The 24,829-nt window shown below is 42.6% G+C and overlaps 1 protein-coding gene across 4 annotated transcripts; it reads right to left on the reverse strand.

The window, feature by feature from the left end:
• Positions 1 to 236: 236 nt before the first annotated feature.
• On the reverse strand, positions 237 to 23,852 carry tp63 (tumor protein p63). Of its 4 annotated transcripts, none has more exons than XM_069679461.1 (12): positions 23,705 to 23,852; positions 18,064 to 18,321; positions 9,329 to 9,515; positions 9,114 to 9,229; positions 8,070 to 8,179; positions 7,855 to 7,979; positions 7,548 to 7,630; positions 6,687 to 6,811; positions 3,124 to 3,269; positions 2,618 to 2,765; positions 1,755 to 1,848; positions 237 to 1,655 (listed from the first exon to the last, which is right to left on the reverse strand). In XM_069679461.1, exons 1-12 carry the CDS (start codon positions 23,744 to 23,746, stop codon positions 1,359 to 1,361), a joined length of 1,731 nt encoding a protein of 576 aa, XP_069535562.1. In that variant the 5' UTR covers positions 23,747 to 23,852; the 3' UTR covers positions 237 to 1,358. The 4 variants fall into 4 exon arrangements, with proteins under 4 accessions (XP_069535562.1, XP_069535561.1, XP_069535564.1 ...); XM_069679460.1 differs by having other exon boundaries at positions 7,843 to 7,979; XM_069679463.1 differs by lacking the exon at positions 2,618 to 2,765 and having other exon boundaries at positions 1,567 to 1,655; positions 7,843 to 7,979.
• Positions 23,853 to 24,829: the final 977 nt, after the last annotated feature.

Genomic DNA, 24,829 nt, shown 5'->3' on the forward strand with positions numbered 1-24,829 from the left:
AATTTAAATCATCACTAATTCAAAACTCAGATTACCTTAATATTGGATGTGATGCTCAAATCTGTTATAGAAGTTTCCAGTTTCAACCCTCAGAATCTTAAATCAAGTGTAAGTTAGGTTCAGTTATTTCTTTAATGTGCTTTCATACAGACGTGTGGTTGACAGAAGTGTTTTCGACTAAAGAGAAGTTTCAGTGAAGCCACACTTGAAATAATCAGACACAAAGGAAAACACAGTACAGCAAGTATGGATATTTATTTCTGATTTATATCAAAATACCCTTGATATATTGCAACATATTTACAAAACATTGTACAAAAATATGAAAATGCAGACTGTTTCTGCTTCCTAACAATGCTTGCTACTTGAAACATGGTGGGCTGGTGGTGTGTGAACATACACGCACGCACACAGACACACACAGACTGATCACTTGGCTTTGAATTAACACAAACATTGTGCTCACTGATAAAGCTACCAGGCAGTATTCACATCAGTTTGTTCCAGGATGAAAATCATGCATTTTCTTTAGGGAGACTTTCAAAATAAAAGAACTATACAAATTTATATACACTATATCATAAGTTTTGGCCAGTTATCAAATGAAATAAACCTCTACCAAAACATGGTTCATTATAAAAAACAATACTTGAACAAGGCGTCGGCAGCAAAGCAAACACTCTGAAATCAAACATGAAAAGGACATCAGTCATAGTATTTTACTGTGAAACACTGGGTCAAGAGCATTAGGCCTATATATGGCTACATCAAATGAACGACCATCTGTCACTGAAACACACATACTTCACAACCTGACACAAAACGTGATGCGTTGGTCTCACAACAGACATAAAAAAGCAAAATATAGAAATACAGCAGAAAACAAACTGCCCATCACGTGACATAATACTTCTGACAGGAAATGTTTGAAATGTTTACAATCAACGCTGACTTCTGCCACGAGTGAAAACCAGTGTACTCGACTAACTTGTACAACCAGAGTGGTGAAAACTTAGAAGTCTGTTACATTATTATTATTAATACACTTTGCAGCAGAAATAAAAGCCCTTTTAAGCCCTGTAATGCAAGTTTTGTTTCCAGTCATGCTTTAACACAGGAATGAATCATGAGCACTTAAAACAACTCAAAGCAACATTTCTTAAGTGCTCTCAAGAAATCGAACATAACAAAATGCACCTTTGAACCACAACAACAATGAAAATAAGTGCACTTCTATGTGAATATGCATTTTGATCTCAGCAGTATTTGCACAAATACCAAGTTTTCTTTAAATGAAATGTTCATACAGCAGGCGGGAAGTTTTAAATCGGAACACGGAGAAGAAGACCGCGGCGGTCTCACTCCCCCTCCTCCTTGATGCGCTGCTGTTTGTTGCGGCGAGAATCGAGGTCGAAGGAGAAGTCGGACCACTCGTCACGGGGCGGGAAGGAGATGGTCTGGCGCAGGGTGAAGCGCACGGCGTCGATGACGCGCTCGCCTCGCGCCTCAGAGGAGCCCATGCTGACGGCGGAGGCCCCGCTGGTGGTGCGCACTATGTGGGGGGGAGGGGAAAAATCCATGGCCTGTCGGTGCTCCATGATGCCCTTCCAGATGATGTGCTGGAACTCCACGGGGATCTTCAGCCTGGACAGGTCCTAATGGTCATTACACAGGGGGAGCGTTAGTATTCGCAGGGGGAGCCACTCTTCTCTCTAACCCATCAAATGACTCGTGTTGGATAGGCAAGGGCTCACCTCCATGTTATAGTTCTCAATCTGGTAGATGTTGGTTAGGCCCTGTGCTGTGAAGTAGTCCAAGCAGCCTGCGCAGCCCAGCCGAATAAGGAAGCTGAGGGAGGAACAGACAGGAGGTTTAGACTGCTGCTCACTGTTCACATGTTCGTACAGCTTATTTTACAATCACACTGACTTTAGGCATCCTCATTCATCAACAAATTCAACTGATGACTTCAAAGTGTCAGACTTAAATTCTACTCAAAAAGTTTTCTGGAATTTACAAAGACTTTTCAGAGGTTATAGTTCAGAAAAAGCTAAATAAATTCATAAATCCAATAAGAAGCAGGACCTTTTTCCCACAGACTTCATTACAATCAGACTTTTTAAAAAAAAATTTGCAACCAGTGGAGTTGCCCACTGTTGAAAAAGAAAGAATGCAGGTTGGTCCACCTCTTATACTGTGTAAGAATTTTATGATCTCAGTGTTTTTGTAAGGTCAAAAGGTTGCACTAGTAAATAATAAAGCACACAGTGGTAGCACAAATGTTTACACCTGTCAAAATATACAGGTGCTGGACCAAAGTAAATACAATTCAGTTTCTCAGGTGGTGGCAAAAGGAGACGGGGCAAAGGGCTCCTCCTCTCAGAGGACACCAGGATCTCTAGCTCTCTGTCTGTGACTCAGTCTGCTCTAAAACACACGTTTCAAACTGCCCTCACTACATTCGTCCTTTCACTTTCAAGAGCTGATATCACATTATGAACATGTTTTTAAACTGCTGTTGTATATGAGTTATTACCATTATTATTAGTCCAAGTTTCAAAATGCACTGAGGAAAAACAAAGCTGTAGAAGTGTCCCACTGTGGATTGGTGAGGTACCTGGAGATGCTGCTGTCCATGGGGTATGGAGGAGGGGGGGTACAGTGGGAGGAAGGCACCAGGGGGAGCTGTGGCTGCAGTGCGTGTGTGGGACTCAGTGAACTCATGTCAGCGTTCATGGGGATGTGAGTGCCCATCATAGGAGACACTGCAGAGACAAAAGCAGCTGCTGTGAGCCTTTTTTTAACTGCTCTGAGATTTACAGATTACGTAACGTCAACTGAAACACATCAGAGGGAGGGGAGCATGCAGAGGTTACTCTCAACATGACACATGATGCATCACTACAGGTCCTGCGGGACAGTCTCACAGGGATCACATTCTTTCTGAGGAGGAAGCTTTCTGTCAGGGGAGCCGAGAGGTGTTCAGGTCCCCTCCTGCCTGCCCGGACACGCTGACATTATAAGTTTACAATCAGCCCATGAGGGACGGGACGACGGGTGCAGGGGAGGGAGGAGGGGGACGGTCTAAGTTAGACAGGAAGAAGAACAAAGGGACACACTTACTGTCAGTCAGGCCTCCAGACATGCTGGACGGGGTGAGTGTGTTGCGCTGCTGGGGGTTCATGAGCTGGCTGACGGAGGGCAGCTTGTTGACTTTTCCGTGAGTCGGGGAGCTGGAGCCGTAGGAGGGCTGAGAGGGCATCGAAGTCCTGGAGAGGGAGAGAGAAAAGTACTGGAGGTTTAACAACAGAGGCTGGGTGAGGGGTGGTCTGCCATACACAAGTAAACACAACTGAAATATAGCAGTCAAGAATATTACAGTCACTACGTTACATTTCTTAAGCCCATAGAGATTGAGGATTTGTCCTGATACTAACAAGACCCCCACCAATTTATCAGTTGGGATATTATCAGGCGGATATGTGCCTGTGACGGGTAGATCTCTACATGCATTTATAAATAAACACACTTTATTTTACAGTGAATATAATGCAGACAAACCCTACAGCCCGATCGATTCTGAACTCATTTCAAAATGATCTGATTATGGAGCCAATACAGTGAATTTCTAAGCCTGAAAGAACATAAACCTTCTCTATGTGGATTATGCAATTATTTTGCACTGATATGACTCTGCAAAGGTGCTCACAAGATGGCTTTCACAAACTGCTTTGCACTTTGATTTAATAATAGAAAGAGGTAGGTAGAAAGAGTTTAATAAAGTATTTTGGCAGCCTTCTTAGCACATCTGCAGAGTCACATCAGTGCCGAATCGGCCATTAGAAAGTGTTTATTTTCATTTAAGCAAAACAACAACAATAAACCTGCTGCCATATCTGTACATGGTTAATTTTTCCCATTAAAATTCATTATTGTGACACAAAAGAAACCTGTTTTGGTTGGGCTGACAGATTTCTCTAATGGTAAAGCAGAGCAGAAAAAGAAAAGAAAAGTTTCCAAGCAGAGAAAACATTTATTATCTTCTGACAGACAAAAGTGCAGCAGCCACAAAAATAACAAAATAATCTGTTTCAAACAGATCTGCTCTGTTCAGCACAGAGTGCACATCTGCAGTCAAAACAAACAAACTGTCCTGCAGTGACTTTATAAAACATGACCAGCATTAGCAAACACATCTCTCAACAATAATAAAATCTCTTCTTCCTCAACAAAAACACCCTGAAATATAGATTTTATGAGTCCAGCTCTCAAAGCAAAACACATGGACTGTAAAAAGCTCTTCAGTCACATTTAAACTTGGTTCCTGTAAAACTGCAGCCGTCATTAGAGGCTGAACGAGGCGAACGTTTCACAAAGAGACTCATCAGAATAAAGACACATACATGAAATAAAACAGGGATAACCCAAACGAATGCAAGGCCACCCTGCAGAAATATATTGTATGGACAAAAATAAAGCATGCAAATCAGTCTACATATTACAATCATGAGCCAGTAGGATAAAGTAAAGCTTCATCCAGAATGTAGGGCTGCAACCTACATGTCTGTAACGACTGCTAAAAATTAAGGAGTGATAATCCTTTAAGTTGCAGCAGCAACAGATTTTAAAAGTTTCAGTGTCAAGTCTTCAGTGCAGACTTGCAGAAAAAAGAAAGGAGATCAGAAAAATCAGTTGATAAAAAGGAGACAGAGAGGAGGTCCATGTAACTCAGGAGCAGGAGGAGGAGGAGGAGGAGGAGGAGGAATGTGGGGCAGAGTTTCAGGAGGAGCTGCAGCGCCGCCTCTGCTCTCCTGCAGGTTCCATGAGCTGGCTACCCAGGCGGGTTTTTATCAGACTGTGAGGGAACCAGAAAGAAGAGAAAGCAGAAATAAGGCTCGCTGACAGAGGAGGAGAGAGGAGAGACCCCTGGGAGGCCCAGAGGATCACCACAGTACCGTTCAGATAAAGAAAGACCCACAGAAAAAAGTGCACAAAGTGTGTGTAACTTCATACATCAAGGATGTGCAATAATGTCATTGTCCAGGAGATGGCACTCTAGGAACACAGATCACAGCAGCTCGGTGCTGGTGTGAAAGGTGGTGTTATTTTTAATGAACACAGAGGAGGGAAAGAAAAGGCCTGAAACAGTTACTGTTGACAGAACCTTTTATTTCACAGGATGTGAGGGAAACATCGAAGGAGCTGTTAATTACAGAAGAGAAGCTATGAGGAGTTAAAGAATAAACACAGAAAACATGCATGAAAACCAAAGACTGTGTGTAAGAAGTGGACATCTTGGCTGTGCTTATCTTGGTTTAATGGGGCCAGAAGTGACCATATTTGTTGGAGAGGTTTGATAAACGCTGCTATGCCTCCGTCCTTGTTGACAGGTCACCGTGGAAGTGACTTGTCGACCACAGATAGTCACAGCTTTATTGTCAATTTGACTTTAAATGGGGCCAAAATTTACTAAATGAATCTCATGTTGTAAAGAAAGAAACTCAAACCTAATGATTGAGAGCATAAAGTCAAATAAGGTAAATGTTAAAGGAGGTAACAAATGGAGTGAGAAGAAGGCTCATTTCCTGGTAGACTTAATTACAAGGCACTTCCTTTAGCTACCAGACGAGTCTCCCCCTGCTGGTCGTTAGAGAGAATTGCAGGTTTCAAGAAAGAACTGCAGGTTTAAAGCACCTGGGTCCTCTTCTTATATACAGTCTAGATAGAAAAGCAAACTGAAATGAAATACACCAAACCCTTAAAGGTTTCCTTCAGACTTGCATTTAATCTAAAATGTTCCACAAATTCACTGAAACTTTAAATGCTTCTTGATTTTGTTTGTTGACGTTTTTAGGAGGATTCACCTTTTTTACATACACATACTTTGGCCAGACAGCGACAGGTTGTGAGCAGTAAACACAAATAAAGTAAAACCAGCGAATGCAGCACTATGTCACTGAGCGGCTGTCTGCCAGTCTCTTAATGGGAAACGATAACATAAGCAGTAATTATCATCACAGGCCTGTCAAACTATCATTTACACCCATCTCCTCTTTTCCATAGCTTATAGTGAAATGGGCGTGGATGAGGACAGAGTGTGTGAACATGTGCGTCTGAGACACTTTTAATTATGCTCAAGATAAATAGACGAGGCCGAGGCACGGATTTTGTTGGGTGCTGCTGTTGTGCAAACCCTGGCAAAGCACCCAAAGGCGTTACCACCAATCATTTGGAAGCTTCTCCTCAACAAAGCGTAGCCAGGTACATTTGTCACGATTCATCGGATCTGGCTCTCATCCCATGAGAAGAGGAGAAAAAAAACCCAGCTCTATTCGATGCAAGGCTCACCCTATGAGTTGCCAGCATTGAGCAAAGGCTGCTGGGAAACACTGAACAAGAGCCATTTTAGAGCAATTATTATCAGCTTCTACTTGAAGGCAGCAATGCTTCAATGGCTGCAGTAAAAAGAATCGCATGCATAGCTTTTATCAGTGCTGCAACAAGTCAGTCACATTAAGTTAAATCACTGCAGTGAATCAAAACCAAAACAACTTCATTAAAAACAAGTTCTGTGAAAGCCACACGCCGCTCACGGAGGCAGAGTTCGATCTGAGGGTGAGCCTTGCACCTATCGTAGCTCTGTCTGAGAACAAATAACCTTCTTATGGATGTAAACATGTACTCACTGTTTCTGAAGGAGATTCTGCTGCTGCTGCCTGTACGACTCTATAGTGTGCTGCGGCAGAAACTGCATGAGTTCCAGAGACTCTTTGATTTTTACCAAAATCTCATAAATTTCACGGCCTTTGATCTGCAACAGAAAAGAAGGATGGCGGCGGTCAGTAAGCAGCTCAGACACACTCACACACATAAAAAACATCAAGAAAACACCCCCCATCATCTTCAATGTCTCGGTTAGGGATGCACGATATTGGATTTTTTTCCAATATTTTCCAACCCTTTTTGCCGATTTCGATACCTATATACAAGGCACATGTTTTTTTCCACCTAACTGCAGAGAACATCAAGTCTCCCCTATAGTGGAAGTGATATCATGCCTACTCTTATTGTAGTGGCCAAAAACTGCCATACTACTACCGTCACGCTCGACAGAGAGGCGTGGTGCAGGCAGTGCGCACGCACACTCGTGCCTAGTTAATGTCGTAGCATTATGTCAAGCTTTTTTAAGGAATCATCGAGCATTTAGGCAGAATTAAAGTTTTATCGGTGGAAAACTTCAGCAGAAAAATGACATATCGGCGGATGCCGATATGTAATTTTTAAGTCATAATTTGCAGATACCGATAACGTGCCGATAATATCGTGCATCCCTAGTCTCGGCAGTTTTGCTAGACCTTAAAAAACTCCTGACACCTTTCGGAGTCAAGCCTCATTAAGGCTGATCTTTTTTTTCTGTTATGTATGTTTTTGAGTGTCGAAAAACTCTCCAGAAATAAATCTATTTGAGTCCAGGAAATGCCCTGTACTACAGGACAATGTTTTAAAGATAACACCTGAAATATGACATAATATAAAGTGACACTTACAGGCAAACAAAAAACCTCCTCATCTGTAGATCTTCTCTTCTTGATGGCGGACATCTGTATGCCGTGGGAGACCTGGCGGAAGGCTGAAAAGAGAGAAACATTATGAGTACTGTGGTTGTGTGATGAACAGTAAGCCTAATCCAAAGAAGGAGGGCAAACAAGCACAACAGGCGGAAGGAAGCAGAAGGATTGGAAGCATTCGCTGGGCATGCAGCGGTTGAGGGTCCTCGTCTCAGGCAGCATGTCAGCTAAGACCAAAGCAGGTCAGCCCGTCACCAGCCCCAGCCCTACTTACGGCGCTTCATACCATCACTGCTCTTTGTGGCGTCCGTTACGTGCTGCTTCCGGATGCTGTCCTCATCAGCCTTTCTGTCTCGGCCCGGGCAGGCGCAGATCCTTGCTTCAAAGCACCGGCGGCCTAATACCTGACCACTAGGGGGCAGACAGGGGAACCACAGCAGGTCAGAAACAATCCTTCGACAGGGAAGAGGAAGATGACGTACGAATTATGATGTCTCTTACTCTCTGGTTTCCAGAGTGACGATGATGAGAATCGGGCGTCTGTTCATTCCACCCACGCAGCTCGAGTTGCACATGAAGTTGTACAAGATTGTGGTGAATTCTGTCCCAACCTGAGAGAGGAGAACCAGACTGCGGGTGAGTGACAGGACTGGGAGACCCCAAAGAAAGACAAAAACTTGTTTCTTTTTAAAATGTGATTAAAACAGGAACTTTGAGACATGCTATATAACCTGGCTTCTAGATCAAACTTTCCCTTTATAGGAACCTGGTTGAGCCTGATCATGACCATGAAACCAGGTTTATCCTGCTGAACTCTGGCTGAGTCAACGGAGTTTAGTTCAGGTAAATGCAGAAAGGAGAAGACTTAAGTGTTATTTATGTGCAAGTAAATGCACTTCTACAGTGTGGCCCAACAAAAATGTAGTTTACCTTTCATTTTTGGGGTCTTTCCTTTTTATCATCCATGTTTAAAATATACAAATTCCTTTATCTCTCCTTATTCTCCCAAATTAATTTAATTCTATATTGCTAAGAGGTCAAGCTTCAAAGTAGAGAATTGTTTCAAAGACAGGTGCGTTGAAGAGGAAATAATCCATCTAAAAATGCAGGTAAACTTGCAAAAAATACATTAATTGGCTTGCAACGTTTCGGTGCTCGACCTTCATCAGGCAAACAGTGACTGCACTGTTTACTTGCATTTCAAGCTTAAAAGGAGATACTTGAACTGAGTAAAATGCTATCCTATGATTCACTAATGACACTTCTTTTTTATGTATTAATCATAATTATGCCAAATGATCTACAACCTACCAGAAGAATAAAACAGTGACAAACACGTTGGACTTTTGCAGTGGTGTTTGTACTGAGGGGGTTTAGGGGACAGCAGTTGCTGCGTCTCAGCACTGAGTGTCTGGACATGAGAGGCCGGGCTTTTCAGAGCGCTCAGAGTCTGTCACTGCTCTATCAGTCAGTGCAGGCAGAGGTGGTGAGGTGTCGCTGACAGGGCATTCAGCTGGCCTCGCTCCACGATGACAGACAGCTCACCTGCGGAGGTTCGTAGGGAACTAATACGCTCTGTCTTCCAGTGATGGTGTCCTCCACATACTGGGCGTGGTTGTTTCCCTCCACACGGATCAGGTGGCTCGGAGGGGCGATCTGACCTGGAGGATACACGAGTCGTATCAGTGAAATGTTCTCAACAAACAAAGGTACAGAGGTGAATCATTGTTGGAAAAATTAAGAAATGTAAAAGAACTGACCATCGTTGAACTCGCGGCTGAGCTCGTGGTTCGGGCAGCGTTTCACCACCTCAGTCACGTGTTCGGCTTTCTTATAAACCGGCATGGCTCTGATGACGGCACCCTGAGGTGGGGTGGTCAGGACTTTGATCTGGATGGGACACGTCTTAGCAATCTGGCAGTACAACTTCTTTAGGTCTGTAGAGTACTGGAAAAGAGAGAACACAAGACAAACTATTATAGAAAACTGTTTTTAAATCTTAAAGGCACAGATCGATGTGTGCAACACCTGTTAACTGGACACTGCACTTCTGGTTTCCCCTGAAGCAAAAAGGGGTTACAGACAAGACTGTGATTATGACCTACTTCAATAAACACACACACAAGTTTTGGTGCTGCGAGTGTGTATTGGGCAACCTCAAAGATGTCTCACGGAGAGCCTCTGGGACTTCCGAGGACAGCCATAAAATGGACCCCTCCAGCAGCAATTAAACTGGGCCTGGCTTTCATCTTCAAGGGAGGGGTGTTCTGCTAAAGCATCTGATGGCCACTCATCATACAGAGCTTCTGAAGAGGCTGGCAAACTAACAGTGCACAGGGTTTGAGTGCAATTTTGAAAATGAATTTGGCTCCGTTTGAGATCTGAGTGCAGGAATGAAGGAGTAATCACGGCAGGTAGAGAAAACTGGCGCCAAAATGTGATGGTTGCTCACACAAGCTGGCACATAGTCAAGTTTGTTAAGCCAGGAGTCATGAATAATGGATGTTCCTTGATCCCTGGCACTGTTAGAATTGATAACCAGTAAGCCATCAGAAAGACTGAATTGTTACTAATAGGCATAACCCAACTGTGCAAACAAATCATTGAAATCACTGCTGTGTAAGCACGGCTTTAAATCCCTCTCTGTGCAGGAGACGCTGGGTGGAGGTAGGAGGGAAAATTTTCCTGTCAGGTTCATTTCTGAGTGAAGAAAACTGAACGTTGTGAAAACCCGCTCGGGGCTCTGTTGGAGAACAATGGAACATAAAAAAAATCCACCTTATTAAGAGCGCTTCCAAAGAAAAAGAGCTCATCCTGGTGCTGTGCTCAGTTTAAATATTACACAAGCTTTGGCACGGACATTTTCTTCTCAGCTCCCCAGGCACAACCTTTCCTTTCATCAGGACAAACCCAAAACAGCACCTTCCCATCTCTCAGAATCTCGCTCACAAACTACACTGAGCATTTCACCCTGAGATCCACTAATAAAGGCGTGTTAATAATAACCTAAATTATCAGCTCCTTTCCTCAAGTGACCTCATTATAAACTGTACACGGATGAACTGACACATGGTGCTGCGAACACTCCCTGCTACAGTGTTATCATAATATTAAAGGTTAAAGAAGACGGTGAGGTTATAAAAATAAAATTAAGTGTCAAGTGTTCCGAGTTGTGCATAAATACATCTAGTTAACATGACTGAAGAACACGATTCATGCTCTGGGACGTGTACGTCAACACAAAGACTGAACTGATTCTTCCTTCAAATCAAAGCACTTTCCAAAAGGAAAAAAAGATGAATGGTTGTCCCCTCGCTCCTAACCTGATACTCCCCGTACGTCTCTGTCAGTCAGCTAAATGAGGTGGAGAAGCCGAGCAGAGAGACGGAGGTAAAAGAGCAAAAGAGCAAGAGAGTGCAGGAGATTATGAGGCGAACAGAGAGAGAGAGAGACGAGCGCTGTAAAGGGTCAGTACGTAGTGTTTTGAATAATTACAGGCTGCGGGTTCTGTGTAGCTGAAGGCGAAAAATCCGAGCAGTTAGATCTAATCAGAGATGTTTGAGACAGAAAACCAAAGTTTGTTTAGATCATATCCACTATCTCAACCTTCCACACAAACACCAGAGCACCATCCCAGCCCTCCAGCTACAAACTTTGTGCACACAACTATGTGCTGCTGGAGCCGTGTTTGCTCAGCAGTGAGAGCTGGAGCTGCCGCTGACTGCTGAAAGCAGCGCCCGGCTAAAGCTAACAGTGTTCAGGGTGGAGGACAGCCGGTTGACTGATGGGATTCAGTGGCTCACACAGGGCGCGGTGCTCAGGTGTTAACATGTAATTATGAGCCTTTCATTGGTCACAGCCAAGGAACACACAGCGCACAATACAGAGCTGCTTAATCACGATCATCTGAAAGAAAAGTTTGCAAGAAACACATCTGACACATTTGCTTTCAGCTGGAACAAGTGGCAGAAAAGTAATGGATGACCTAAACTGACTTCTGTGACTGCTGCTGCAGGGAAACATAAAAACACCCACTCACTCGCCTGCAAGCGCGTTAACTGCTGTAATAATGGAAATATGCTCTCATAATAATCTGACTGCATGCAACATACAATTTGTCCTTATGTTGTACAGTTCTGCATGTGTGCAATTACTTTCTTGCACACACACACACACACACACACACACACACACACACACACACACACACACACACACTTCCCGTGCAGCGCAGGTTGAGGCAGGCCCACAGCTGTAGCGTTCTTTTCTCCCTGACAGGCGCTGCGGGCGCATGCAGAAGTCAAGTCCTGACAAACATCAGGCCTTAAACAAGCACAGTTTGGCGCCTCTGGTCTTGTCTTCTTCATACCTGACATGTCATGTCATGCCTAGAGCTTCTCCCAAACCTGTTTAATTCAACAATAATGCAAAGGAGTTTTTTTCTCTCTCCTCTCCTCTCTGAAACAGAAGTGAAACACCTGCTTCTTGTAAACTTTCAGAGTACCTTTCTCTTAATTTGATAGTTTTTAAAAAATATATATTATGTTGAAGTGTCTAGCTCAAATGTTGACCACACAATCGGAGTGATGACACCTGTCCTAAGGCAAACCTGTACACTGACATGTGGCTTTATGTTTATGTAGCCGGCGCTGAAAGAGTGCTATACCCGTCTGTCACTCCTGAACGTACACCTTTGAGAGACTTTTTCAGTGCCCCTGACCAGCACAAAATATTCTCATAGAAAAAAAAATGCCTGTTTAAAAATACTATGATCGCCTTCCTGAGAATCACTGGTCCAAAAAACTGCCGCTACAACTGAGCTCATGGATTTGAAACTAAACACTGACAGGTGAGGAGACTCGCCTCATTCTTTTTCAAACACAGAAACTTTTCAAATCCCTCAAAAGTTTCTAAAACCTGCAGCGTTTGATCTAATTATCCTCCAGGAAGTATTATAGCGACAATGATGTTTGTGTTACTGTAAAGTTCAGTCATCACACAGCTTGTTTCTGGTGAGAGCTTCCCACAAACTCCATGAGGGTTTGCTTCGTTCTGATCCAAGAAAAACTTCTGCCGATGACAGACTGTTATCTTTCCTTTTGTATTTATTCAACTACAGCACAGCTCTTGTTTTCTGTTGAGGTAAATTGTTGCTGCAGGGGTGTTTACGGTGATGTTTGTTTAAAAAAAGGAGTCTTGTAATCTAAACTATAAGAGAATGGGCTTTTCCACGACTATTATGGAGAAATCCCATAGCCCATATCATAAAAAAACCTTTCAACTCTTGCCTTTTAAAAAAATTTCCCCTCTACCTTCCCATCTGTAGCTCTCAGGGCTTGTCTCCCTGTGATGGGCGAGTCGTGACAAGCTTCTTGACACAAACAAGTCTCGGCCCCATCTCGTGAGGCGTGGGACGGGCCCGCAGATGTTCCAGGGACAAGCTGCGTCTTGCAGCCTTTCGCTAGAACACTCTTCTCTTTGAGCATTCAAGAGGGCTCTCCTCCTCCGCCTCCTCCTCCACCTCCTCCTCCTCCTCCGGCGCAATGTGAGATGCAACCATCAAGCTTAACTCTCTCAAAAAGACAGAACCCACTCTAGGAGCACAGGGTTCAGGAAAGAGGCACACAGTATTTACACAAGTATTATCTACAGGCCCTCAATCCATTACTGTAATCCCCCCTAGCTCTGCAGCGTCCCACTGATAGCCCACACCGTGACATTCCTCTGCTTTTGACTGCAATACGTGGTGGCAGCTAATACACACAGCAAACACGACAAATCTTCAGCCTCACAATAGTTTCAACAATGGCTGCCTCATTTGCGACACGCCATTAATTAAGCAAAGCAAAGAAGATAAAACATCTCCAACATGTGTATTCGCTCGACCTGACCAAGTGTTTTCTTTCTTACAACATAATAAAAGGGGGAGCACCATAGACACTGCAGGAGTGCCAACAAGGAAACGTTGTGGGAGCAGTTCTGGGAAATGTGTGTGTGTGTGTCACACAGCCATCCTAGACAGGAAGAGGTTAAGGTGTGGGTTAGGGATTAGGTGTGTCTCCATAAGAACAGTCATCAAAAAGCACAGTACACAGTCCACTAAGTCCCGTGGAAGATCCCGCAGGCCTTCAAAAAGGGGGGGCATTAGCAGATCTTTGCACAGAGCAAAGCCGGGGTGGTGACATCTTCAGTGGCTCGCTGCCATCGGTCCGTCAGTCCGGCAGTCGAGCTATTGGGCTGAGATTATGGGAGCTTTAGGAAAGATCTCCTGAGATCAGGTCGAGGGAGCCTCCTCAGTGATGGCAACAAAAACTATAATCACAACTGGAGAATGACCCTCTCGCTCTCTTTCTCTCTCTCTCTGTGAGCCATTATGGAAGACAAGCAGCACAACAAAGCCAAGTTTAGTGAAGCAAAATAAAAGATTCTTTCACATTTCTCTCTTTTTTAAAGAAATTTATTTCCTATATTTATACATTCAAATCTTATTTAGCCTCTTATTCTTCATCCCTTTTGATAAAGTGTAAGTTGTTTTATAATAGTACGTATCCTCTACGAGTCCTTGTATGTTCTTTAATGTACTCACCGGCCACTTCATTAGGTACACCTGTACAATCTAATGCAGTTCAGTACAGCAGCACTGCCATGGATTCTGCTTTTATGAAGTTCAGTTTTTGTTGAGAGTCTAAAGGGTGTAAATTCAATGATGTTTATTACTGAGGCCAAAGTTAAAGGTGGTGTTGAGATGTGTCTCTAATTTCCATACATGAGGGGGCCAGAGTATTAGGAACACCTCTGAATATAATGCAGCTCAGTGACGTTGACATTGACACTGAAATATCATCGAATTAACACCTCTGTAACAGCTTAGAACAAAGCCTGAAACATTACAGGCAACATAAAAGCAAATCTTATGGCTGAGCTGGTGTATGGGACATTAGATTTTTCAGGTGTACCTAATGAAGTGGCCGATGAGTGTATATTTGCCTTATTGTTATAGTGTGTTATTTAAAGACTCTGTGGTAAGATTAAGGGGCTGCATTCTGCACATACGTAGGGCCTCTTTGGTGAAGGATGCACAGGTGTTTAACGGGGCCATTAAATAAGAAAACAACTCATATGTTTCCACTGATTTTAAATGAACTTTAACACATGCAAAAATGGAGAGATGGAGACAAGCAGTCTCACCCAGAGAGTAGCGCAACCATTTACAGCTGACTACCCGATAATACATTATCTATGTCTGTTTTCATAATACAAAGATAATTAACTCGATGTGGATCCGTTACTTTTGTCATAAATGTTGGGAGCCGGTCAGGAGAGAGTCCCTTTATTCATTTTAATTTTAACCTTAAAAAGGTGTATGCAAAATTTTGTTATGTAGAAAAAGTAAAGAAAGTGAAATCTCTTCTATGTTGTTTATTTTTAGGTAATTATGACCTAAATGAGTAAATATAAAGTGGAGGCATCAGGAGACGATAATAGGTAGCAATCCACTGCTTCTCCACGTTAAGTCACACCAATCAAACCAGTCTTTGCGTCATGTGTTATGACTGTGGGACACACAGTCTGTAGCACATCCCCGTGTGTCTACGACGGGGATGTGTCCTAATGGGGCGTGCCTCTCCCTAAACCACACTCTTAACCTGCTCACAGTTGCGCAGCAGACAAACACTTTTGTTTTTTGGGACTGTGAAAATGAGAGGGATGAGTGAGGCACTGTGGGAATTGGGTAAATGTCACAGTCCCACAGTCGGCGTGGCCAAGGAACAAGGTGAGAAAATCGCCCAGCACTCCCTCAGTTCAGCGTGTTTACTCGAAGGCATGGAGCTTTAAAGTCACTGCATTGAGATAGGCCGGTTTTACAACGGACATTTCTGACACTTTTAGGAACGACTTGTGGAGGCCGAGTGATCAATCTTACACTAATGTCAGTCATGTGAAATAAAATGGATGAGAAGACCTTTTCGTAATGTCATAAGAAAATCCGGTTGAAAAAGTCTCTTCTTAAAACATACTTTTATTAGGGAGCCTTTTCTGATTCTTCTGAGTCTTTTAAAAATGTGTTTTTGCTTACACTGTAAAGGTATCTGTTTTCTTTTAAAGCCTGATTATTTTTTATTTTATTTTGCTGCATTTGAGAAGCTCTTTGTAACATGGATTTTGACAGAAAGTGCTCTATTAATAAAGGTAATTGTTAAATCTATTGGCACCATGACACGCATACTGCGACAAGTGAGCCATGAAACTGCGACATCTTGAATATTGGTGAAGGACGTCACACTTTTTCTACAGGTGACATGACTGTCACCTACGATGTCCGCTAGGGTGCATTAACACACTGAACTTGTGTGACTTGTGGTTACAGTGTCAGCACACAGCAGCGCAGATCAGACACATAAACAACCAAGCAGGTGGGGCGCTGAGGCAACAGCTGTCCCTCAGCCCTGTCATGTGTAATGACAGAGCAGGAGGAGCTGGTTGTGTAGGTTTACGGAGCGTCACATGGTCACATCGAGCTGCTCAGGACCTCGCCACACCTGGACCAACTGTTAAAGCTGTTTACCTCTGTCATCAACAAAGTGCCGGTGAACTTTGGCAAAGTTGTGAGTCAGCGGTAGTTTGAACATGATTAACATGAACATGTCACCAGGAGCGAAGTGAAGGTATATCTGAGGAGTATAGACGAGTAGTTTTTAACAAGGGGTACATTAAAAAGATACGAAAAATGTGGTTAAAGTGAATTTCTCTCCTGGTGACAGTCTGTGTAGTGAGATCAGTGTCTTCAGCTGCTCTTCTTTCATCAAGTGATGCCTTAGCGAGAAGTGCCTGGGGTTTAGTCATGATTTGAAGCTATACATCTCGAGTGACAGTCCTCCTTGCCAGATGTAGTTGTGCAACTCAGGACTTTCAAATAAAGTGCACTTAAATCTGCCTGGAGGACAGATTGTCAGATAAGGAGTTCATGTAAGAAGTTTCTCCTTCACCTCCTCTCTGACTGACAAATCACTAATGTATATGATGACCTGTTATGATGACGGTTGGTGTATAAACGTGTCTCTGTCGGTCAATATTTAGTATGACAAGCATTTAGCCTGCAAGTATGAGACAAAATAATAAACCGTTCAATGCAAAGAAGTAGTACGTTCATCACCCCAGAGGAAACATTTGAATCAAAGTCAACATAACAAAGAGAACGGTCTAGACCTGCTCTTTTTCTGAAGTGTCTTGAGATAACCTGGGTTATGATTTGGTCCTGTATAAACAAAAATTGCTTGATTGATCGATTGATTAAAGTCGTAGAATAAAGAAAACTAAGCTGCACAGAACAGCAGATGAACGTACTTGTGAGGTTCACCTTGCAGCAAAATGTGATTGACAACTCACCTGCCTCTGTCTGAAGCCAATCAATAAGACTTATGACAGATGTTGTAAACCTGTCTTTTTGAATCTTTGTAAAAGGAGGAATTGATTATTTCTTATAATAAACTTTACAGCTATCTGTTTGCAAGTCCGAGGAGAAGATCAATACCACTCCCATGTCTGTGCATCAAATGTACTTCTGCCTTCCCCCAGTCGGACTGGCTACTGGCTTTAGCCTTATATTTAATGGAGCTTTTTGGTAATTGATCTTCTGATCTAACTTTCAGCAACAAAACAAATAGTTTACTTCCAAAAACATTAATCTTAGAGCAGGACGACAAAATCGAATCAAATCAGTTACTTTGAATGTTTAGTTTAGGATGGTACCTAAAGATGAAAATCAGTTTTCAATTTAACGAGGTAAAATAATTATTTTATGGGGCCTCCACTGCCCACCTGAGCCTCCCTTAGGTTATAGAACCACATGAGCTCTCTTAAGACAAAGGTAAAATAACAAGTTGGCGCTAATAAAGGTAAGGAGGCAAACAGTCTAAAAAGGAAAGCGACCATCAGCGAGGAAAATCAAGAGTTATAAACCGGAGCCAACTGTGGACGTCTGGTTGAATTGGGAAGTGTGCTCCTGCAATTTATTGCCACAGGTGCTGCCAAAGAGAACGAAACTGAAATCTTCGAGATAACATCTTTAAGGTCACAACGGTTATTTCAGCATCTCAAAAAGAAGCATGCAGCCAAGTGGAAAAAGTGTGCAGCCAGCAATTTCAACAAGACAGCAGCGCTCTGAAAACACAGCTAACATTAGCAGCATCAAATCCATTCAAATCGTAAATCAGATAAAATAATTTGAGTCTTAGTTTATGTATTCCTTTACAAAGTTCTGACTCTTTACAGGAAGTCTACACCTTGTGTGCAGAAAACTCCTGGAACATGTTTCAGCTTTTCAGGGAAAAATATCCTCTTATTAAAAAACCCACTGAATTTAAGATGTCATTGTTACAGAGGCCAGCTAGGAGAGCAGGTGTCTCTAGGTACATCATGCAATAAAAGATGTTTTGCATACAGCTTGACCATGAGGAACAATGACTTTAATGACTCTGATGAATGAGTGTCTTACCGTCCAGGTAGCAGACTTTGCTGTGCTCGACTGCTGGAAGGACACATCAAAGGTGTGGGGCCCGGCGTAATCTGTGTTGGATGGGATGGCGGGTGAGGGAGAAAGGGCATCAAAGGTGGAGCTGGGCTGGGCGTAGGGTGACGGAGCTGTCACGTTGTTCTGCGCGTGGTCGTTGTTGTAGGGGCTGGTGGAGGTCGAGCCGCCGTTCTGAATGTTCTGATCCATGCTGTTCAGGAGCCCCAGGTTTGTATACTGAGACTGGAGACAGAGCAGAGGGGGGCGGGGGGAGAGGGGAGTAACAGAAGAGGAAAGTGATCAGTTAATTTATAAGAATTTAAATGTGCTTTAATGCAAAAGAAAGAAACTGAAACAATTAAAACGAAGAAGAATCGTGATCATGCAAATAAAAAACTGGCTGTGTGAAACTTGAGCTGGTTTGTCAGCTTTTAATCAACATAATGATTCAGAAAATGACAAAATCCTGCAACAATTAGCTTCAGTTTTAAATTACAGCATAACACAGTTGGTGCATCACCATATAACACCACAGGTATAATATAATCAACCTTTCAAAACAGATGCATGCTGAAGGCGTGTTCAAAATCACCCTGGAAATGTGCTGAAAATGAATTTACCATAAAAACACAACAAACTAATGATAGGATATTGCATGTCAAGTGACGACTGAAGGTGTTGAAGGCTCGACACTTGTAGAAAGCATGCTACAGGAAGCGGAGATCTGGTTTCCCAATAAAAAAGTATTGCAGAGTAACATAAACCATCTTTCCATGTGATGTGTTTATGGTCTGACTTCTTCTTAAACCAATATGTCGACACGCCTGAGATCTCTGGCCTCAGAAATGTCTATAACGTAGAAATAAAAATCAGATTTTGTCAATTTCCTTAATTTGGATAAATATTCTACAACTATCTTGCCTCCTTATCTACTTTCAACATCCACTACTATTCAGCCAGGAGGAAAGGCATTAAGATATCCATTCCTCTTTAAACAAGATGGAGAATACACCTGGGCCGCAGCCAGCCCCTTCCTGCTTGCTCTGCTTGCCATTCACCCCATTCCTTTCCATTTATAAATGGCACATTCCTGGACGAGGTGCCATGGCTCTCGCTCTTTAGACAGCCATTAATCTCTCCAGGGCCTCTTGTTTATTCCAAGCACGGCTGACCACAGCTGCCCGGCTCACACCCAGTGCGCTGCCAGGTGTTAGCGGTGTGCCATATGACCAACAAAACATAGACTAAATACGTATGTAACTATGCATCGAGGTAGCGACTTGTGAAGCAATGTTGCTGCTGTATTTCACACCAATCCTCACACACACACAGTCAGACAGACACACCTGAGAGAGGTCATCCGAGTCAACCTCAGCATACTTGTGAAACAGCGCCACAGGGTAGCTCGCTGTTTGGATGAGGGTCAGTGTGTGTGCAGCGCAGAGCTGCTGCTTAACCCCCCGGAAACAATGACACCAGGGCTTATAAGAGCTTGTCTGGAGAACAATGATGTTGGGTATGCAGGTGTTAGGAGACAAGTGTTTTGTGAATGGAGCACACACACATGCATGCACACTGAGAAGGAAAGAGAACTCCACTCTGGTGGAGACCCTCCAGCCTTTAGCAGAGGGAGGCTTCCCCAAACACACTCCCTCACAATGGACTGATTACACACATTATAATAATGGTTTAAACTCAATTGGCCGAATCCTGGAGCTGCACATCTGATCTTACAGGGGTTTCAGGTGGTAGAGATTCTGATACTGAATTTGCAATCAGCCAATGCTAAGTATCGATCAGATGCCAGTGCGATAAACCTCCTTAAACGTCCTTTAAACCAATTAACAAATGCATTAAGAGAGTGAGAGCGAAAGAACTTACTTTAATGATCTAATGTGACAGTTGCAAAATTGCAAAGGACATAAATACATCAAGGATTAAATAAGGACTATTTACTGAGAACATTTTTTGACACGTCTTTATTGTGTCCGCTAAAAATAAATGGTTTTATGTAAAAGTGCTTCATTCAGTGTTTTAAAGCATTTTAATTACCATAAAAATAATGTCTATTTGTTTTAGAACGATAAACAGTGAAGTAATCCTAAACAAAAACAAGCTAAGCTAACATTAGCAGCAGCTCAGCTCTCAGTCCCTGCAGACATGATTACCAAAGAGCGCTGACGAAACACTGATTAAACTGTTTATTTAGTGTAGCTTGACTTACGGTGCCTTCATGCTAGTTACAAGTGGGAGCCATGATGCATGTATGGTGGAAGCGAGGTGTGACTTGCTGTGAGGTTGAAGCAAGTACATATTTTGGTTGGGAATTATAAATTACATTATTAGATAAACAAAAAGGAGGATGGGAACAAACAGGATGACCTTATCGTCTGTACTGACAGTGTTTCCCGTATGTGAGGAGTCACCATCAGGATATCAGAGGGATTCTTTTGAATTGCGTGGTAATTCACTGCAGTGTCACTGAGGCGCTCAGCCGTTCAGTGATAACACAGCCTCCCCCGCTACCTGATGCTGGCAGCTGTAAAGGGTAAATGTGACAGGCACCAATTATCAACATTAAATCTTCATTCTAAAGAAGCTTGATGCTGGCCAGAGACCAAGAACAGATAAAAGCAGGGACATAAAGCCAAAGAGTCCTTCACATTAAATACAGGGTCCTGCATAAAGCTCCTCATGGTCTAAATGAATCAAGCATAAAGCCAGATAGTGAGGCCCAGATAGTGTGACCTAAACTCATCGTGTTTTAATGTTAAATTGCCTGGAAGTCGTATATCAGCCCCGTGTGAGGGAGTTTCAGGCTCTTCTCCTCGTTTCCTTTCATCAGATCTTATTCCACTATAATACAGCTACCATTTAATAACCACTTTAGCTGCTCTTAAAAATTCCTCCTGTTTATAGCCGAAGCTGTGTTTAGGCCTTTGGGATGTCAGGCTGCTAAGCAGGAACACGGTAAATCAGCAGCCTTGACATCCTCAACAGCCTTTAATAAAGTTTCGGAGAGGTTCTTACCGTCTGTTCGAGGCCTTGGAGCCCTTTTCTTTGTCTGAGATAAATGCTGGGGTAAGCACTGCTGGCCAACAGAAAAAAGTGGCTGGTGACATTTAGAGTGATGGCCTCAAGATCACATATCACATAGAAGATACTTGAAATACACATGGCAGCACTCATTTAAAAGTTATAGCTTATGCCAACAGTGTGGAATCCGGTATGCCATACTCACACATTCTTGTGTTGTAGTTATGGACAGGCTGATGGAAAAATGAATGCATTGGAAAAAATGGTAGTAGATATTATTATAAACATGCTTCTTGTCTGCAGAGTCTACAGAGATCATCACTAGTTTCAATTTCTTTGACAGCCATTAGCAACAGTGTTACCAAAGGATACCAAAGACTGATGGAAATGCTGCCCAACAGTCCCAACTGTATAAACTGCAACATGATTGATTGATTGCTTTATATTTCCATGTCATGCACATAAAGCGCCTGACCCTCATGGGTTTACAAGACACCAAAAGTCCAGCAGCAGTGGTCAAACATTTCATTAGATTATTAAATTAAACAAAATATTCTGCCTTCTCTTCCAAGCTTGGGAAAATAAATCTCCATTACTGAGGTACAACGTCAGGTTTGTCGTCAACATACATATAGCTGTCTCCCTTTTGCAGTGGCATTATCTGCTGGTCAACACAGAACAAAACCTCCATAATTTAAAGTTACACATACACATTGTGCTGCTGCTACTGTTGGGTGGTCACAAAGTGTAAGCACTGATAAAGCCAGAGCTTGGACGACCACTAGATGACAGGAACCAAAGCAGACCCGGCCTGAGGGGGGAATAGCTCCCATTCCAGGCTCTCTGGTGACCTGCTCCTCGTACCCTGGGCCAGAATATAAAAGCATCTTGGGGACTGTGATGAGTGACCACAGGGGAGGGAGGCATTAAAGGCTCAACAGGGTTCGGAGGGGGGTTGAGGTGGGGCTGGGTGGGGGTCTATCTACACCTTATACCTGCTGGGGTGGGCAGAGCAGGTGATTGTATCTACATCAACACACCATTAAAGCAATTACGACCGTGGACTAAAGAGCCGCAGCAGCAGCCGCATTCTAATGGCGGCTGCGGCTCCCAGGAGACTGGGGGGGGACGGGGGAACCTGATACCTCACACACGGGAGGGATTGAGCCGGACACCACTTAAAGACCCCCTGCTCGACAACTTAAAAGACAGTGACCTGACACACCTGCTATCTGCAACCTGCAATCTGAAAGTCTATCAGCGCTCACTTGGTTAGAGTGAAGTTAAAGTTTGGATGCAGAATTTGGTCGGAAAAAACTAAAACACAAGAAGCACGGATAAAAAAGTTACCTGAAGAAATCAACAACAAAGAAAAATGGAAGCTTAGACATAAACAAAGAAGATACTGAGAGTGCTGAGCTAAAGTATATATTATATATTATATTTAGTGACAAAAGACAAAAATATTCTGTACTTAAATACTGTCTTCTTGCCTCTGTACCATTATGGTTAATCTTAAATGATAAAAAAAGACAAAATAAGAATTATTCCATGCCGCCTGATTTAAAACAAGTAGCTGAAAGCAGCTATTTTACTTCTTTGATATCTATTTCACTTTAAATAAATCATTTATCAAGTTCATCGAGCTCTGCAAACACACATCCATTAATCATGACGCTTGCACTTTCAAAGTGAAAAATGGGAATACAAGCTCTGAATCTTTCATTTCAAACGTACAAAAATTGAATGTCGATTGAAGCATTATAATCCTCTAAAAATGGTTTGTTTTGTCTGTGAAAGACAAAAAAACTATTTCACATAAACCTTGAAAGCAAAGCAAAAGATAACTCTTGTTCAAAGAGTTTCGTTCTGCAAATGTTTAATAAAATGAAGCACAAAATAATACCAGAATAGATTCTAATAGTTAAAATAAATGTATATATGGTGACTTGTACTTGTATATATATATATGTTTTTCTTTTCATCCTTTAAATGTTCCTTATCGTTTATCGAACATAAAAGGACCAAAAAAGTTACACGGCAGAAAATCGAAACCCTAAAATCAGTTTTGAAGTCAGATTTTTTTCCACACAAAACCGGCCTGAAACTCAAATCAGACTCAAAAGTAAATCACATCAACTGTCTATAGGCCCAGCCGGAAAGCAGCCATTTTACAAGACAAACAGTATTCAAAAGAGATTCTCCAGGTGTTTACATTCCCCTGCTCTCAGGACCGCCACATACACACACACACAGACGTGCACGCAAACACACACACACACACTGACGAATGTAAAACCATCTTCCTTGCATTAATTCTCTTTATGGTAAATGTTACTTCATTAAAAGAGACGATTTATATTTTCTTTTGCTTCTGATTCCTTCTTATAAATAAATAAAAAAGCAGATAATACAGATGAATCAAAAATGTTGGATCATTTAGAGCCGTCACAAAGAAATTCAAGAAATCAAGGCCTTTTACTCTAATGTGATATTTCATTAGTCCCATGGAGCTCTGGGGATGTACTTAAAGAAGGGGCACTGAGGCTGAGGCTGAGGCCCCACTACAGGTTCCCTCCGTTAGTCTTACCTCACTGTAAGATGTGGCGGTCCCCGTCTCCAGGTACAACATGTTGGCGCTGAGATTGAGCAGAGCTGCTGCTGTTTGCTCCACTGGCTCCAGGGTTCCACAAATCTCTTTTTCTCACTCTAAAGGAGTGATGTGGACGACAGACACAAAGTGGACAAGAAGAAGCTTCTATAGGAATCTATGGGATGTCATATATACCGGGAAAGAGAGGGGAGGGGTCTAAGCTACCTGTCTCAATCCTGAGTCCACACCCATCTCCTGGAGAAGCTACCTCTCCTTACTCTGCCTTTGAAGCTCTGCAGGACTCCTCAGAGGTTTAGTTGAGCGGCAAATTACTATTTAGTCTGTTGGCGGTGCCTCAACAAAAATTAGAGATGGTTTCTTCGTTCGCTTGCATTTCTCTTTACTTTCACTAACAACATGATTTATAACGATCCAAAGAAAGTAAGAAAAAATACATTAAACTTAAAGTAATGTTTATCACTGCCCTCATATCGTTTCTACCTGCAAGATGTTATTAAAGTAACCTATCCAAAAGGCCTTTTAATGCATCCTGAGGAGATGATATAAAAAAAACTCCAAATAGACTAGTTCTATCAAGGTGGATGAGAATGAGAAAGATTACCAACCAAATGCATGCAGCAAAAAAAATCCACAAGGCCAGCAAGGCCCAGAGAAAGAAGTGGAGTCTGGAGTCTGGGGGTAAACTTACAGTCGCTCGTTAGCATAAGAATCGCTCCCCTTTGCATCCCCTAAGCTATCTGAATGCAGAGCCCCCCAGAAAACAATGTGACTCCTGTAGATGGCTTGTATCTATCAGAGATGACTGATGTAGATCTGTTTGAGAAACATGCATTGTGGCTCAGGTACTGTTATTGGTGCTTGCACTGAGCAGCTACGTCTTTAGAAAGGTGACAGCTCTGATACAATTGCCCCCACGAATTTAGGAACAATTCCATGCAGCGATTTTTCTACATTTCAACGGATAAAAGGAATTTAGCTGCATTTAGGGCACATGAATACTGCACAGAGAAGCCCTCCTTCCCAACTATTCAGATTAAGTTCTACATAAAATAAGTTTTGTCTGCACAATAAAGTCTGGGGAGGAAGTTCAAGACGAGCATT

This window comes from Semicossyphus pulcher, unplaced genomic scaffold (assembly GCF_022749685.1).
Source record: "Semicossyphus pulcher isolate SPU_LCO1_2020_fin unplaced genomic scaffold, fSemPul1.0.p SCAF_4, whole genome shotgun sequence".
Classification (NCBI taxonomy): Eukaryota; Metazoa; Chordata; class Actinopteri; order Labriformes; family Labridae; genus Semicossyphus; species Semicossyphus pulcher.

Excerpts from the sequence above, each read along its gene's own strand:
- tp63 (XM_069679460.1), bottom strand. The coding sequence starts at position 23,746 with ATGTTGTACCTGGAGACGGGGACCGCCACATCTTACAGTGAG. Across the intron at positions 9,516-18,063 it reads CAAAGTCTGCTACCTGGACG|TACTCTACAGACCTAAAGAA; the intron begins GTAAGACACTCA and ends TCTCTTTTCCAG. Across the intron at positions 9,230-9,328 it reads CAGCCGCGAGTTCAACGATG|GTCAGATCGCCCCTCCGAGC; the intron begins GTCAGTTCTTTT and ends TGTATCCTCCAG.